Source organism: Myotis yumanensis, unplaced genomic scaffold (assembly GCF_028538775.1).
Source record: "Myotis yumanensis isolate MYYU_CA2020_CCGP unplaced genomic scaffold, mMyoYum1.0.hap1 SCAF_7, whole genome shotgun sequence".
NCBI lineage: Eukaryota > Metazoa > Chordata > Mammalia > Chiroptera > Vespertilionidae > Myotis > Myotis yumanensis.
Genome location: NW_027223758.1, coordinates 75,140,100 through 75,154,223, shown reverse-complemented (window position 1 = coordinate 75,154,223; position 14,124 = coordinate 75,140,100). Strand labels below are relative to the sequence as shown.

At 47.6% G+C, this 14,124-nt stretch overlaps 1 protein-coding gene across 5 annotated transcripts in view; it reads right to left on the bottom strand.

Moving 5' to 3' along the window:
- Positions 1–3,673: 3,673 nt before the first annotated feature.
- Positions 3,674–14,124, bottom strand: part of FHOD3 (formin homology 2 domain containing 3) — a 386,194-nt gene continuing 375,743 nt past the window's right edge. For all 5 annotated transcript variants that reach the window (XM_070421006.1, XM_070421007.1, XM_070421008.1 and 2 more), the window contains 2 exons: positions 12,227–12,388; positions 3,674–4,259 (listed from right to left, as the gene is read on the bottom strand). In XM_070421006.1, coding sequence (XP_070277107.1) covers positions 4,177–4,259; positions 12,227–12,388 — 245 coding nt within the window. In that variant the 3' untranslated portion in view covers positions 3,674–4,176. The remainder of the gene's footprint in view (positions 4,260–12,226; positions 12,389–14,124) is intronic.

Below are 14,124 nucleotides of genomic sequence, written 5' to 3'. Positions count from 1 at the left end.
ACCCCCCCCCCGCCCCGTGTCTTGTGTCCATTGGTAAATCTTATATGCATGCATATAAGTCCTTCAGTTGGTCTCTTAATCCCCCCCCCCCCAACCCTCCCCAGGCTTCCCACTGTAGTTTAACATTCTGTTCAATGTTGCTCTACTTCTGTATCTACCCCTGTTCATCAGTCCATACTGGTCCCCTTTATTTGTCCCAACCTCACTGGAGTAGTCTCAACCTCACCAGGGCCGTCTGAGCCTCACCAGGGCCGTTTCAACCTCACCGGGGCCGTCCCTACCTCATGGGGGCCGTTTCAACCTCACCGGGGTCGTCCCTACCTCACGGGGGCCGTTTCAACCTCACCAGGGTCGTCCCTACCACACCGGGGCCGTTTCAACCTGACTGGGGTTGTCCCTACCACACCGGGGCCGTTTCAACCTGACCGGGCAAACCTCCTAGATTTAAAATGAATAAACAGCAACAAAGCACAGACAAAGGTGTGTTCTCTCAAACCTGGGCGACTAAGCACAGCTACACATTGAAACTTAAAATTTTTTCCTTGTCTCTAGTCACCATAGTGTTCAGCAGTCACATATAGTGTCTGCCATACTGAACAGCATGTGCACAGAACACCCAGCAATGCAGAAAGCTCTGTGGGCAGCCCTCTCAGACCCCATGTGGCTTTTGTTCACATTACAGTTCTCAGAATAGTTCTGTAACGCCTTTTTATAGGATACTATACTCAACAAAGAACAGAGACATTTACTTAATTTAAGACACCCCTTTTCTAGGACACAGCATCCTTTCCTACTTTATATATGTTTACAATATACAGGGAAACCCAGAGGTGAGTCAGCACGCACTGCTCACCGTGGAAAGGGGCCTTCGTCCTGGCTGCAGGGTGGGCTGCACCAGGGCCTGGGCTCTGCCCCACATGTTAGTCATACGCAACAAAGCAGCTCAGCCTCTAGGCCTCTCCACAGTTTCCAGTGTGGAAAGCTGAGGGAAATGAAGGGGCAGGTTTTCTGCATCTTAAAGCAGCTCATCTCTGTCCTCCCAGGGACCATGTGGGGCTGGCTGAGAACACCCTCCAGAGCTCAGGAATGATCACTCTAGAAAGGACATTTCTCCATGCCTGTTATTAAGTTACCTTTTTCTTTTTTCACGGCATAAAGATGGCAAAGAATACCTTATAGACTAACCAAGACAGGAACACAAACAGCCCTCAGAAAGTTCAAATCCAACGGAGAGAGAGGCCTCATCCCTCAAGCAAAAGCTACAAGGGACAAACTATTGACAAAATTAAGATGGAAAAGCAGCTCACCTTTACCAAGTCGCCTTGTAAACGAGGCCATCCCTCTGGATACAGGTGGAGGTACAGATTGCTCTTGGGGTGCATTTAAGTGCCTGGTTCCTGAGGTACATCTCCCTCAGGTGGTTCTGGCCCATGACCCCTGAAACAGAGCTGGGATTCTAGAATGTAGGTTTATTGAGCAACTTAAGAAGAACAATGAATCGCTTCTCGGCCTTTTGGCTAAGATCAAGTGAAGAAGAACAATGAGACCTTAATTACTGTCTTCGCAACTTGTGTTTCAGGCCAGTTAAAAACAGGAACTCTGCCTTAACTGGTTTGGCTCAGTGATAGAGCTTCATCCTGCGGACTCAAGGGTCCCGGGTTCAATTCTGATCAAGGGCACATACATTGGTTCCAGGCATATCCCAAGTAGGGGGTGTGCAGGAGGCAGCTGATCGATGTTTCTAACTCTCTATCCCTCTCCCTTCTTCTCTGTAAAAAAAAAAAATCAATAAAATATATTTTAAAAATAAAAAAAATTAAAACGGGAACTCATGGTCAATATGTCAATTCCCAAAGAAACCCAAACACAGGCATCTTTAACAGAAAAGTATTTGTCTTTCTTTACCAGCAGTAATTTCAACCCAAATTAAGAATTAGGCACAAAGATATTTGTGGGGATAACCAGCAAGATTAGCAATGGCATCTCACAAGTATAAGGTACCATTCACTTCAATGCTTCTTTTAAAGAAATTTAACTTCCTGAGTCAAACAACACTAATAGAGGAAGCCTGAGTGAGAGGCAATGAGCAACAGGAAAAATCCTTCAGTTTCACTAAAAAGTACTAAACCAAGTTCCCAATGAAAAGAGATCCTCTTTACTTTTGGTGTAACCAAGAACTTAGTTTTTAGCTTGCTTGCTTCCTCTCAGGATTTTTTAATTTTAAAGATAAAACATTAGATTTTTTCAGTCACTTGCTTCCAAATGTGACTTTTATTCTAAAGCAGGGGTGGGGAACATCCGGCCCTTGGGCCTTAAAATCTTTGGTCTGGCCCTGCCAAGGCAACCACAGACAGGACTCAAAATTCAATAAATCTAGGAGCTTTTTTCATAGCAACATAAATTTATATCAAGTAAATTATATTAAGCGAATGATGTTATAAATATACAAATGGCCCTTGACAGAAAAAAGGTTCCCACCCCTGTTTTAAAGCAATAATTCAGCAGAATACCTAGGGTCCCTATAAGGGCATCAAAGACTTGTTCATTAAACAGTGCAAGAGAAATGTGTCTTCCTTTTGTTCGTACATCATGATGCCAGTGACACAGGTATCCTGTGTCTGCATCCAGTTCCAAAGCAAATAAACACAAACCACTAAACCATATTCAGAATATAACATGTTATTTACAACCATAAGGAAACAAACATTAACACCTAATACCTTGTAATAAAGTGATTAAGTAAACTCAATTGTCTGTAACATGCAGACCTAACTCTTGCAGGTCCCGGGCTGTCCTGGGGTGCTCACACTCACCACATATGACAGACACCTGCTGGAAAGAGCCCCCTGTGGCTCAGTAAATGGGGGTGCAGAAAAGGGAGACACAGACACAGAGGCATGTGGGGTGAATCTATGATCTTTGGCTCTTCAGACAACACAACTGAGATTGTCTATAAGTCACATCTGCCCAGACTCAGGAATAGAGTCACAGAGGTGTTGAAATTAAGGCAAAGGTAGCATTAGTGACCCGACTATCTTTCAACCCCCCAACTACCTGCTGCAGTGGTTTACCTTTCCCTGCTTTCTGAGGCAGAGGCTCTTCACGGGAGCCATGCGACCTTGGACGGAGGTACTTCTGGGAAGGGCTCAGCTACCACCTGGGCAGCAGCCCCTTCAGCGTGGCTCTGCCATTGCCAGGAGCTCTTCACGGCGCCTCCCACACTGGACACCTTGTCTTCTGATGACGGGTCCTTGAGTGCCCAGGCCTCCATTTGTCATTCTCTGCACTCAGAGCTTAAAATTTTCATTTTCGTTTGGTGACAGTAAACTTTTTGAGATAATGAATTTTTACATAAAGGGGCAAATGAGTGAGTTACAGAGTAGTTCAGATTTTTAAATGCTACTCTACATTTTTGTTTCCACATCGCTATGAAGCAAAGCAAAGCACATGAGTAAGGTTATCGCTAGCACGATGCCTAATTAATGAGGAGTTACAAAGAGTGCATTGTCAGGCTCCTCATTCTATTAACCAAGCTGGAACACCCCCCCGCCCCCCACCCTGGAGCCTGAGATGGTTCTGAGCCAGTGTCCTGGTGAACCTGGGGAGAGGTTTTACTGACTCAGAAAGAGGCATAACTGAGCTATTGAAGGTCCTAAAGCCAAGAGAAGAAAAGTTTCTCATTATGACATTAAACTCCATTTATTTAGTATCTGAAACATGGTGTACATTTATGAATCCATATAAACATTTAGTACATCTAAAATCCACAACTGGTCAACAACCTGTGCTTTCCTTTGTGTACAGTTTGGGTTTTACATCTGGATACTTTGGTGGTGTGGAGAGACCCAGGCTGTGAATCTAATCCAACTGCCTCAATGCCCTTAGTCACTGTGACAGAGTGATCTGCTCCGGAAAAGGTCCGTTCCTTGCACAGAAAAGGTGTCTCACTTTGGAACTACTAAACCAGGTATCAAGGAAACAAGAGAAAGTACAGGAAGGAGACTCCGTGTCAGCGGCACACAACGCAGCCCCGTGGCGCCGCAGAGAGATGGGCACTTTCTTTCAGACCTTTCGATGCTGATGCTGACGTAGAGCCTCCTCGCCCCGCACTGCAGGGGCTCCGTCCAGCAGGAGCATGCACTCTGCTCAGGCACACTTCTTAGGGTGCTCCCGGGGTCACAGCTGCAGCTCCGAGGTGCCCACCAGGCCCAGGGCTCGGGCTTCTTCTGGAGTCAGGCCACTCTTCAGGGTCCTTCGTACTGCAGTGCATAAGCGGATCAAAGGAGTGAGAAGAGAAGGAGGGATTAGCAGCCAGGCACAGGGATGCGGTCCACCAGCCCTCTTCCCCAAAGACTCCAGGCCAGGGGGTCACAGGGCTCCCAGAGGCTTGGCCCCATCTGGCTCCTGCTGAAGTGCCCTGGCTGGCTGGCTGGGGCTGCAAGAGGCTGACCTGAAGATGGCACAGAATCTGACCTGCACGGTCCAGTGGAGGGGGGCCTTGTAAGGAAAGAAGGGAGAAGAGGCTCATCCTTACAAAGTTTCTGAGAAATAGGTGCAAACTGCAAACGGCAGGTGGCATGTTGAGAGCTCAGCCTCTGACCGGCATAAGGAATGGATCAGAGCTGGAAAAGTAATCACGGAGCAAAGGAAAACGCAAGTTCCAATGATGCCAATCTAGTAAGATCACCCCACAAACCCATGACCTTGGACAGCAAGGTGTCAACAGACCCCAGGGCAACGGGCAGCAGTCAGGGTGAGTCTCTGTGAGTGTCTCCACTCATCAAAGCACCTCTGGAGAGAATAACCAGGCTGGCTGTCACAAAGCAAATTGCCAAATGTTTCTGGGTAGTTCTGGTGGATGTTCTCTGTGAAACACACAGGCTCAGGAAGGACCAAATGACCCCTTCACTGGGCGCACACCTGGCCGTCGAGGAACACTCGCGTTTCACGGACCTGGAATTGGCCTCTGTGTAGCCCGGCATCATGGATTGTCCCATTGCTCAGTGTTGATCAGTTCTGATGTCAAAATACAGGCTGGATAAGGGTGAATGAGTAGACAGCTGCCTCTTTCAAAACCAGGCCTTTCCTTTGAAAGGTTGCCTAATTACACTTCTCTTTATTTATAAATTGTGTTTGGTCTATCCTATATGTAAGATCATACAGAGTTTGGAGGATATAGTCTATGTTCAGAAGAGGCATGTTACAGATCCACCTTCCATCCTAAATCCTAAATCCACCAGAGTCCCCGAGATGAGCAGGGCGACAGACCCTTGATCAGTAAAGCTCACCCCTATTCCTTCCCATCTTCCCTTGCCAGGTCCACTCTGTGACCATGGGCCTGTATCCTCCGAGGCCTCCTCTGAGGCCTCTCCACAGGCAGGGCCCCACCTCCTATGTCTGCAGGCAATACCCCCCATTCCATATCTCCCTATAATCCCCTGGAAAAAAACCCATGAAGCCTGTGGACAAAGGATCTGAAAGACCCATGCCCATTGGAACGAACAGGGGTACTATCTATGAATAAATGGTGTCTTCTCTCCCAGGGATCAGCACTTTGAACAGAGACCAACATCTAATCCATCAATTAGTCAATCAACAAATGGTTTATGGAGAACCTACTATGTGTTTTCCCTTCACTCAAAAAATCAGCACACTTCCGAAAGGCTCTCAGACACCAAGTGTGGGTTTTTATAGAGATTCAAAGACTTGTACCATGCCACCAACACACACTACTGTATCCCAAGCCCAGCTCTGGGCCCCAAGCTACCCATCTGCAGCTGCTCCTGCACCGGCCCCCACTCCCCAACGCAGCCCCTGGGGCTCCAGACTGAGTGTCTAACTCATCCAGACAAAATGTTTGGCTCCAGAGCCTTGGCTGGAGGCAGACTGCATTTATTTAATTGAGTAATGGAATTTGTTCTATGGGGCAGCCATAAAAATACTAGTTTGTAATAACCTTTTATGTCCTTTAAACACTCCTTCAAGTGTTGGTTAAAGAAAAGATCATTTTAATGGCAGAAAAGAAGATAAAATGTTTCTCATTCTTGACAAGGACTACTAGGACCTCTCATCCAAGACACGGAATTCTGCCCGGAGAAGTCCATGCATCATCTTACATTTCATTAGCTGCGGGAGGCGGCACGGACACGTGCCTATGACCAGATTCTCTGAGCCTTTAGGTAAACATGCTTGGCCGAATGATGACAGAGGCTCTGTGAATGGGTGGGCATTTCACCCACGATGGCATTTAGAATGCTGCCTTCACACTCCCGGCCACACACTGGCTTTCGTCCTGTGACTGCAGTGTTTGGGAATACTTGAATAAGGGAATACTTGAATAAGAACCCTGGCACCTTAGAGCATGTGCACTGATGTAATAGAGATGGGCATGGGCCAGCTTGGCTGAGGCAGCTCGGAGAACAGAACAAAGTCTAACCGGTGCTTCGCCGACCTTCCTGCTTGACCAGAGGCTGTGCCTTTGGCCTCACCATCTACTCAAAGTGCTGATGTGCCAGGCCCCCGGGACCCTCCTACACCCCTTCCCCATGGCGTGTGTGTTCTCTGCTGCAGGGGAAAGCCAGAGTAGGCTAAGGTCCCTTTGCTTGTCAGATGCATTCCTGAAAAGTGAATCTTCCTAGAAAAATCTGTGCCATCTGTAGAATCCTACTTTCTGTAGGCCTTCATGACAATTCAGATAAATTCTTTCACAATAAATATAATAAATACTGAACATAATAACCCAATAAACATGAATATATTAGCCCCCCCCAAAAGACTTAAAGAATCTGAATCCTTCCTTTGTTAGAGTCAAAGTTAATTCATGTTACTGCTTGAAGGTGTGAAATGAAGGCAATCAGTTAAAATCAGGTTTGTACCCCAATTCAGATCACATATAGAAAGGGCTCTTTGGGTGTCATTTCATCCGTCCATCTGCTCACCAGTTCACTCATTCATTCAGCAAATGTGACTTGAGCCAAGTACTGCCAGCAGGGAGGCAGGGGGCTGACAGGGACGTGCTGTGAGGGATCCACAGACCTGTCCAGACACGGACTTGGCTCTCACTCCGAAAGCAAAGAAGGGTGGGGGTAGGGTGGGTAGAGGGGCTGCTGAGAGAATGAGGGGACCAGCAGATAGGGCTGGCGGGATGTGGGACTTGTACAAGTCTCCCATCACACAGGGGATTTCTTAAGTGCTTGCTTAGGTCTGATAAGATAATGTCTGGGCCCCCCTCCGCTCCCTATTCCTGCTTCCCTCTGAATGCTCTGGCTAGAGCTGCGCAGCCTGTCACATGTGGCTGCCTCCCTTCCTCAGCTGCTTAACAGAGAACAGACCTCGGTAATGTTTATCCCTGTCTGCCTCGCAGCTCTTCCATACACGGCGCGGGTCACTTCGCTGGCCCTGCAGCCGCTCTGCCCCAGGCACTGTGACAGCTCTCACGCAGCCCTGACAGCAGTGGGAACCTGGGCTCAGACACAGGGCGCCTCTGCCTCCACAGGCAGCACAGGGGTGTCTGGGACTCACAAAACCCACGTTCCTTTTCTCATCTCCCACCCTCCTAGAAGTGAAGACAAATTTTAATCCTGCAAAGTGCTCTCAGGTGACTGCTGAGATGAGTTGAATCTGAGAATAATGGCAATGGTGGCCACAATCTACTCCATGAGCCAGAACATGGATTATTCCTTTTGATCTTTGTGGAAAGCCTATGAGATGAGTAGTGTCATTTCCCCAGTAAGTGAACAAATGGCAGAGATCGAGGCCCTGGCCCAAGTGCACACAGTAAGCGGGAGAGAAGGATTTGAGCCAGGACGTTTGACTGGGCTCCATCCTGTTCTGGCCCCTCTGCTCCTGCAGCCCAAGGGGCACCGATGGTGGCACTCCTCCCAACACGCACAAGCCCTCGAGTCACCCTCTAAAATGTAATGACTCTCGGCCCTAGACGGGTAGCTCAGTTGGTTAGAGCATCGTCCTGATATGCCAAGGTTTAATGCATGAAGAGTGGATCAACAAATCTCTCTCTCTCTCTCTCTCTCTCTCTCTCTCTCTCTCTGAAAATTCAATAAATTTAAAAAATCAATCAATAAAATAAAACATAACAACTCTCAATCCAACATTTGGTTTTCTCATGGGCTTGTTCTATTTATCTTCCTGTCCTGTGTCCTGTCCATCTGGGTAGGCACCCTCAGCTGTCTTTTGTGGAGGGATCAGACCAGCTTTAATGAGTCTGAAGAATAATTAGATGCTCATTAAACAGCAATGATGCTGTTGTTGAGAAGACAGAAGTTGGATTGAGGAAGCTTTATTTCCTTCCAACATCTTACTTTATTGTATCCCAAGAGCATTAGTGTTAAAGCCTCTGGCTTATGGCCATTGTTATCTTGCACTATAAATATAAATTTTACGTAAATATAAAATTGGTTCATGGTAAGTAAGGAAGAACTATTTAAATTAAATGCAGAGAAAATTTTAAAAATGGGATAAGTGGGGGAAATTCCTGGGTATTTTCAAACACCACTTTGGAAAAGTAGAGAAAACTGAACTAAGTTGTGCACGGAATCTAATCTTATGAGACATAAATCATGTTTTCCCCAAAACAGATTCAATAATTTTTCAGATTAGATCATTCTCTTTCTCCATGAACGGCTACTTAATAGATAGCCTGGCTACACCCCTCAATATTCTGTAAGAGAAATAAAATGAGATTTTAGTTATGTCAAATGTGCATTCCTCTCCCCTTGGAGAGGAACGCCACAGCGTCACGAGAGACACTGTGGGGGAATGGTGGTGTGAGGGATGACTCAGGGCGAGAGAGAGAATCTGAGTTCTGCGTTCCTTTCCCAACGGGCCCTGTAATCAAACTTCTGGTTCTGCCCAAGGGAAATGGTTTTTTCGTAAAGGTGTCCACCATTATGATCCTAACAAACTAAGAAACTGGTTGATTACGTACGTGTAGGTCACATCAAAGTGATCACATCTTTAGAGAAACATAGCTCTGAGCCCCAAACTCCATGGTCATGTCGCAGCAGGGCCCAGACTCTCCCTTGGAGGAAAACTCAGCAGAGAAGGGGCACCTGCCTCTCTCAACCATGACATGACCCTGGGGACAAGAGATAAAGCAGACTATGAGTCCCTAATCCCCGATCTGTTCTGTGATCATCTGGGCTAGTGGCACCATGCAGGCAGCCAGCAGGGTGGAGACCCTCTTCTCAAGGCGGGTCCAAGAGAAAAGCATGCTGGGGAGGAGCCCCCTCCCCGCCCCAGTCACTGGGGTCCATCCTGCAGAATCATACCTGTAAGGATACCTCAAGTGCTGGTCAGCTTCAGGGATTTCTAGGGCAGGTCAACATTCAGGAGGCCTAAGAGGACAAGTAGCTCTGGGACAAAACACCTGCCTCAATATTATGAAAAGAAAAACCAACGTAGAAAAAAACAAAGAAACAAACAAGACAACCATAAAGCTCAGATAACATTCTCCCTCTGTCCGATGCACCGGCCGATTTGAGGGCCTTGGCCAACGTGTGCTGGACCATTCATTCCACAGGCTAGAACCTGACCACATAATTAGAAACATTTTGCTTCGTGAGACCCTGAAGGCACCAGCTGGGAAAGCAACAGAACCGAGCCGTGGGAGCCTGCAAAGCGATGAAGGTGCCTTTGATCTGTCCCTACTGGCTGCATGTTCCAGGCATTTGCAGGGTGTTGGGTGTGGGTAGGCCCAGCCACCAGCGCCAACAGGAAAGTGAACATTGAATTTTCTCAGAGGATTCTCAAAGGCTCGCAGGTCATAAATTTTTAGTTTATGGGATGGATCCTGTTTAGTTTCCTGCTATAGCTGGACTATTATTGTCTTTGGCCAAATGAGCTACGGCCCAAATATGTTGGGTATTCATTATCCACTTGCCTCATTGCCACCATTAAACAATCAAATAAAAGGGTGGAGCCCAAAAGGCGAAACTTCATGTTGATTTTGCAAATTATTGTCTTCTTATTCCTTTAACCTCTTGTGAAAAGCTGGAGTTTATCACCCCTTTAAATGGAAATCAAAGTAACTCCCCCTGTCTTAAATGTCTGCGGATTGTGCCATCACTAATAAGTTAAACCTGTTGCAGATAAACATTTACATACATGCAGTACTGTAGTCGTTGAAGTCACTGCATCACAGGATGAAATGTGCTTGGCTAAATAAAAAGAATATACGGCTGTTTTGCATAAGATTGGAATGGAAATGATACCAAAGGATAGTATGTTATGTCAACAACAAAAACAGGCAAAATATCTCTCTGGCCAGATTGAAGTGGGAAATTGATTATGGCTGTGTGATTGTTCCCAGTGACATCAAGTGTCTCCGTAAGAAGCTGGTTCTCTCTAGACCAGAGGGCAGGGCCAACACGCTGCCCACACAGACATGGATGGCCTGAGCCTCTGAGGACTGGCAAGGCCACTGTGTCATGTAGTCTCTGTCTCTGAGGTTCTTGGCTCACCCTGCCCATCTCTGTGAGGGCACACCCTGGCTTGGCATCCTTTCTCTACTCCCCACCCATGGTCCCTGTCACCCTCAACACACACACTGCTTTCCCCAGATCCTCTTGGGTGATTCTTGCACTGAGGTTCCCCACTGTAGCCAGACCAGGAGAGACCCAGTACCAAGTTTCTGCCATTTGGTTACCAGTTTACTGAAGTAAGTAATAGGGGGGCAATAAAGGCAAATACGAAGATAATCTACGGAAGACCTCCAAAAGCCTTTTATACGTTTCATTTTAAAAAGCAATTTAACAAATAGATTTCTTATGAAAAAGAGCAAGAGAAAAATAGGCAAACAATATGGACAAGCCATCCACAAAAGAAGAGATGCAAATGGCAAGAGAGTCGACTCAACTTCCTAGTATACAGGGAAAAGTCAGTTAAAACCACACAGGAATACTATTTCATCCCCTTCAGGCAGAGAGAAAGGGAGGTGCTGCCTTGGCCTGGAGCAGCTGGAATCACACAGGCGGGTGTGGGGAGGTGGACAAGCCCAAGTCTTTGGAGAAGAGTTTGTCAGGGAAGATGCGCAACTGAGGCCCCTGTAATTCCACTCCAGGCCTCAGACTTGAGCGCTCTAGCTCACTGTGCCGGAGTCCCCTGGAGACCTTGTTAACACAGATTCTGAGTCAGTCGTTTGGTTCAGTGTTCTTTACCCCGGAAACAAGCGTGCCAATGGGCCTCACAGAATCACGGGGTCCTACATATGCCCCATCACCTCCTGTGCGAACCTCAAGGGTGGCGCCACTGGGGGCTCCCTGAGTTCGAGTTCTAACTAAACTCCCTGCCTACTTGGAGTCACTCTCCTGTCACTTTTGGGAGTCTAGACGTGGGGAGGGAACCAGCCTTCCTTCTGGTGACAAGTCATAAATCCCTTTCCTAGTCACCACCCCTTACTCCAGGAAGCAGAGCCGGTGAAGACTCACGCTGCCACTTGTGTGACCAGCAGAGGCCAAAGCTTGGGGGCTGAACCTCGACACACACAAGCGCCACAGCCAACACAAGTAACATCAAAGAACTGAGAGGAACCCTGCTTCCTGACTCAGTGTGATCCCTATGAGAGTTGGCATGGTGCCTACACAGGCAATTCCACACCCACCACTTGGGCAGGAGCAGGAATTGGGCTCCAACTAAAGAGAAAGTCAGTTGCTTTGATTTAGTTGAATCCTCTATTTGGTAGGAAAAGAAAAAATAACTGGTCAACCTAGGCTAGCATTAAGTATTTTAACCATTCTACTGACCATAAAATCACTGTTTTTTACCTTGGTCATGTTCACCGGCAGCAGCGAACCCCTAGGGGAACCACCTCCAGCCCAGAAAGTGGCCCCTGATGCTGGGAGAGAGGCAGAAATATACTAGTAGCCTCTGGCAAAGCATCCCGGGCAGGGCTTGGCAATAGGCCGCTCTGAGCCCACCAGCGCCTGCCAGAGCCATGTCAGGGCCTTTTAACCTTCCTAGGAACAAAGTACGAATTGAGGGAGGCCTGGCCAGAAATGACAACTACCCTGGGCAGGGGTGACTGCAGCACCCTCCACAGGCCAACGCTGACTGCCACGTAGGAAACCTTTTGCTGACGAGCACAAGTGGGCCTCCTGGCACCAGTGACAATTCCCTGGAGCCCACCTCTGAGTCTGCCCTTCCCGGTCGTACAGGACTAGAGGGCATGTACCTGTGGGTAAGTCCCTCACCCCAACTCAAAGGCACTTACGAGATTTCCGGTTGGCCCGGGAGCGTTTCCTCTCCCGGGGCACCACTCGCTGACTGGGCATCTGGGTGGCCGACTTGACGATGCGGTCCATGATCTCATCAGCGGCGTCATCCGTGACATTCGGTGAGTCATCGGTTCCCATGGTCCATGAACTAGCGGATCCTGAAGGATTAAACAGGGAATGCGATGAACCCAAAGAAAATGCACAGCGCTGCCCCGGGCAGCTGAGCTGCCAGCAGCGGAGCAGAGTGGGAAGCCCGAGCTCAGCAGATCCAAGTGCTCGCAGGTCCCCACTGTGGGGCACAGGGCACCACTCCAGCCACCACCCTCCAGGCTCTGTACTCCCTAAAACCCATACTTGGGGCACTTATGTCATAATACCTTGTACCACAGCTGTGCTCTTGTCTTTCACTGCCCTTTAACTTCCTATGCCTGGATGCGTCCCTCCACCTGCCAGGTCACAGGAGGGCAGACCCCCTCCCCACCCCAGTCCCCATGCCACATGGTGACCTGCATACCACAGGTATCCAGTGATGTATGTCCAGTAATGTCAGCTCTCTATCCGTGGCTATATGTGCCTAGTGAATGTTAACTAACCCCAACTTCTCATTCAGTGGAATAGAAATCAGTGGATTTTGAAACATAGTTTATCTTTGAAATTTCATAGCAAGATTGTTCTCTACAACCAGCAAAGGGGGAATTGACATAAATTCTCTTTGGTATACTTCTCTGTTTGCTGACCAAAAAAATACCTTTATTAATTACTCCAGGTCTGGCATGGAAACATCTGCCTATAGACAAGCAAGAAGAAAGCCCCACAAAAACATAGTTCCCAAGTCATGTTAAAGAGTTATAAATCAACTAGAGGCTTGGTGCACAAATTCATGTACAGGTGGGGTTGGGCCAGCCCACCTTGATCAGGGCCAATCGGGCTGGGCCAGCTCGGGGTAGGGGCCGTGGGCAGTTGGCTGGTCAGCCAGCCCCGCCCCCTGGTCAAACTCCTGGATGAAGTCCCAGTGGAACTCCCAGTTGAGGGACAATTTGCATACTAGCCTTTTATTATATAGGATGCTATTTTATTTATTTATTTATTTTTATTTTTTTATTTTTTTAAAATATATTTTATTGATATTTTACAGAGAGGAAGGGAGAGAGATAGAGAGTTAGAAACATCGATGAGAGAGAAACATCGATCAGCTGCCTCCTGCACATCCCCCACTGGGGATGTGCCTGCAACCCAGGTACATGCCCTTGACCGGAATCGAACCTGGGACCCTTCAGTCCACAGGCCGATGCTTTATCCACTGAGCCAAACCGGTTTCGGCAATAGGATGCTATTTTAATATACCAGGATGAACTTCCTGTGAAATCTCTTCTATAAAATGGGAAATATGCGTCTGTAAGAAGACAGATATATATAAACGTTCTCAAAATTGTGAATTTCCTCTTCCTACACTTCTTTTTGTAACAAACACACAACTTCAAAAGCCTGTGGTCTCTATCACACCCACACAGCTCTGCCACTACGTGGAAAAGCACCACCAACAATACACAACCGAGCAAGTGTGGCTGTATTCAGTAAGACCTTATTTACAAAGCAGGTGGCCAGCCGAAACTGGCCTGGGGCTGTATTTACTGATCCCTGTTTTAACCTATGAGGATTCATTCCCAGTAATAATTCCTCTTGTGTAAATTAATTTATATTTTTGGGACTGTTATTTTCTGAGATGAAACTAATGAAGGGGGGTGACAAAGGTGTGAGTAAAGAAATGTGTGGCTACATCAGCATTTGGGAGTTGACTGCCCTTTGCAGCCACAACCCAGGCACAGGAACCTGTACCCAGTGATGGGGACCAGACCCCCACGGGGTGGTTTCCTGGGAAGATGTGCCCCGCCCA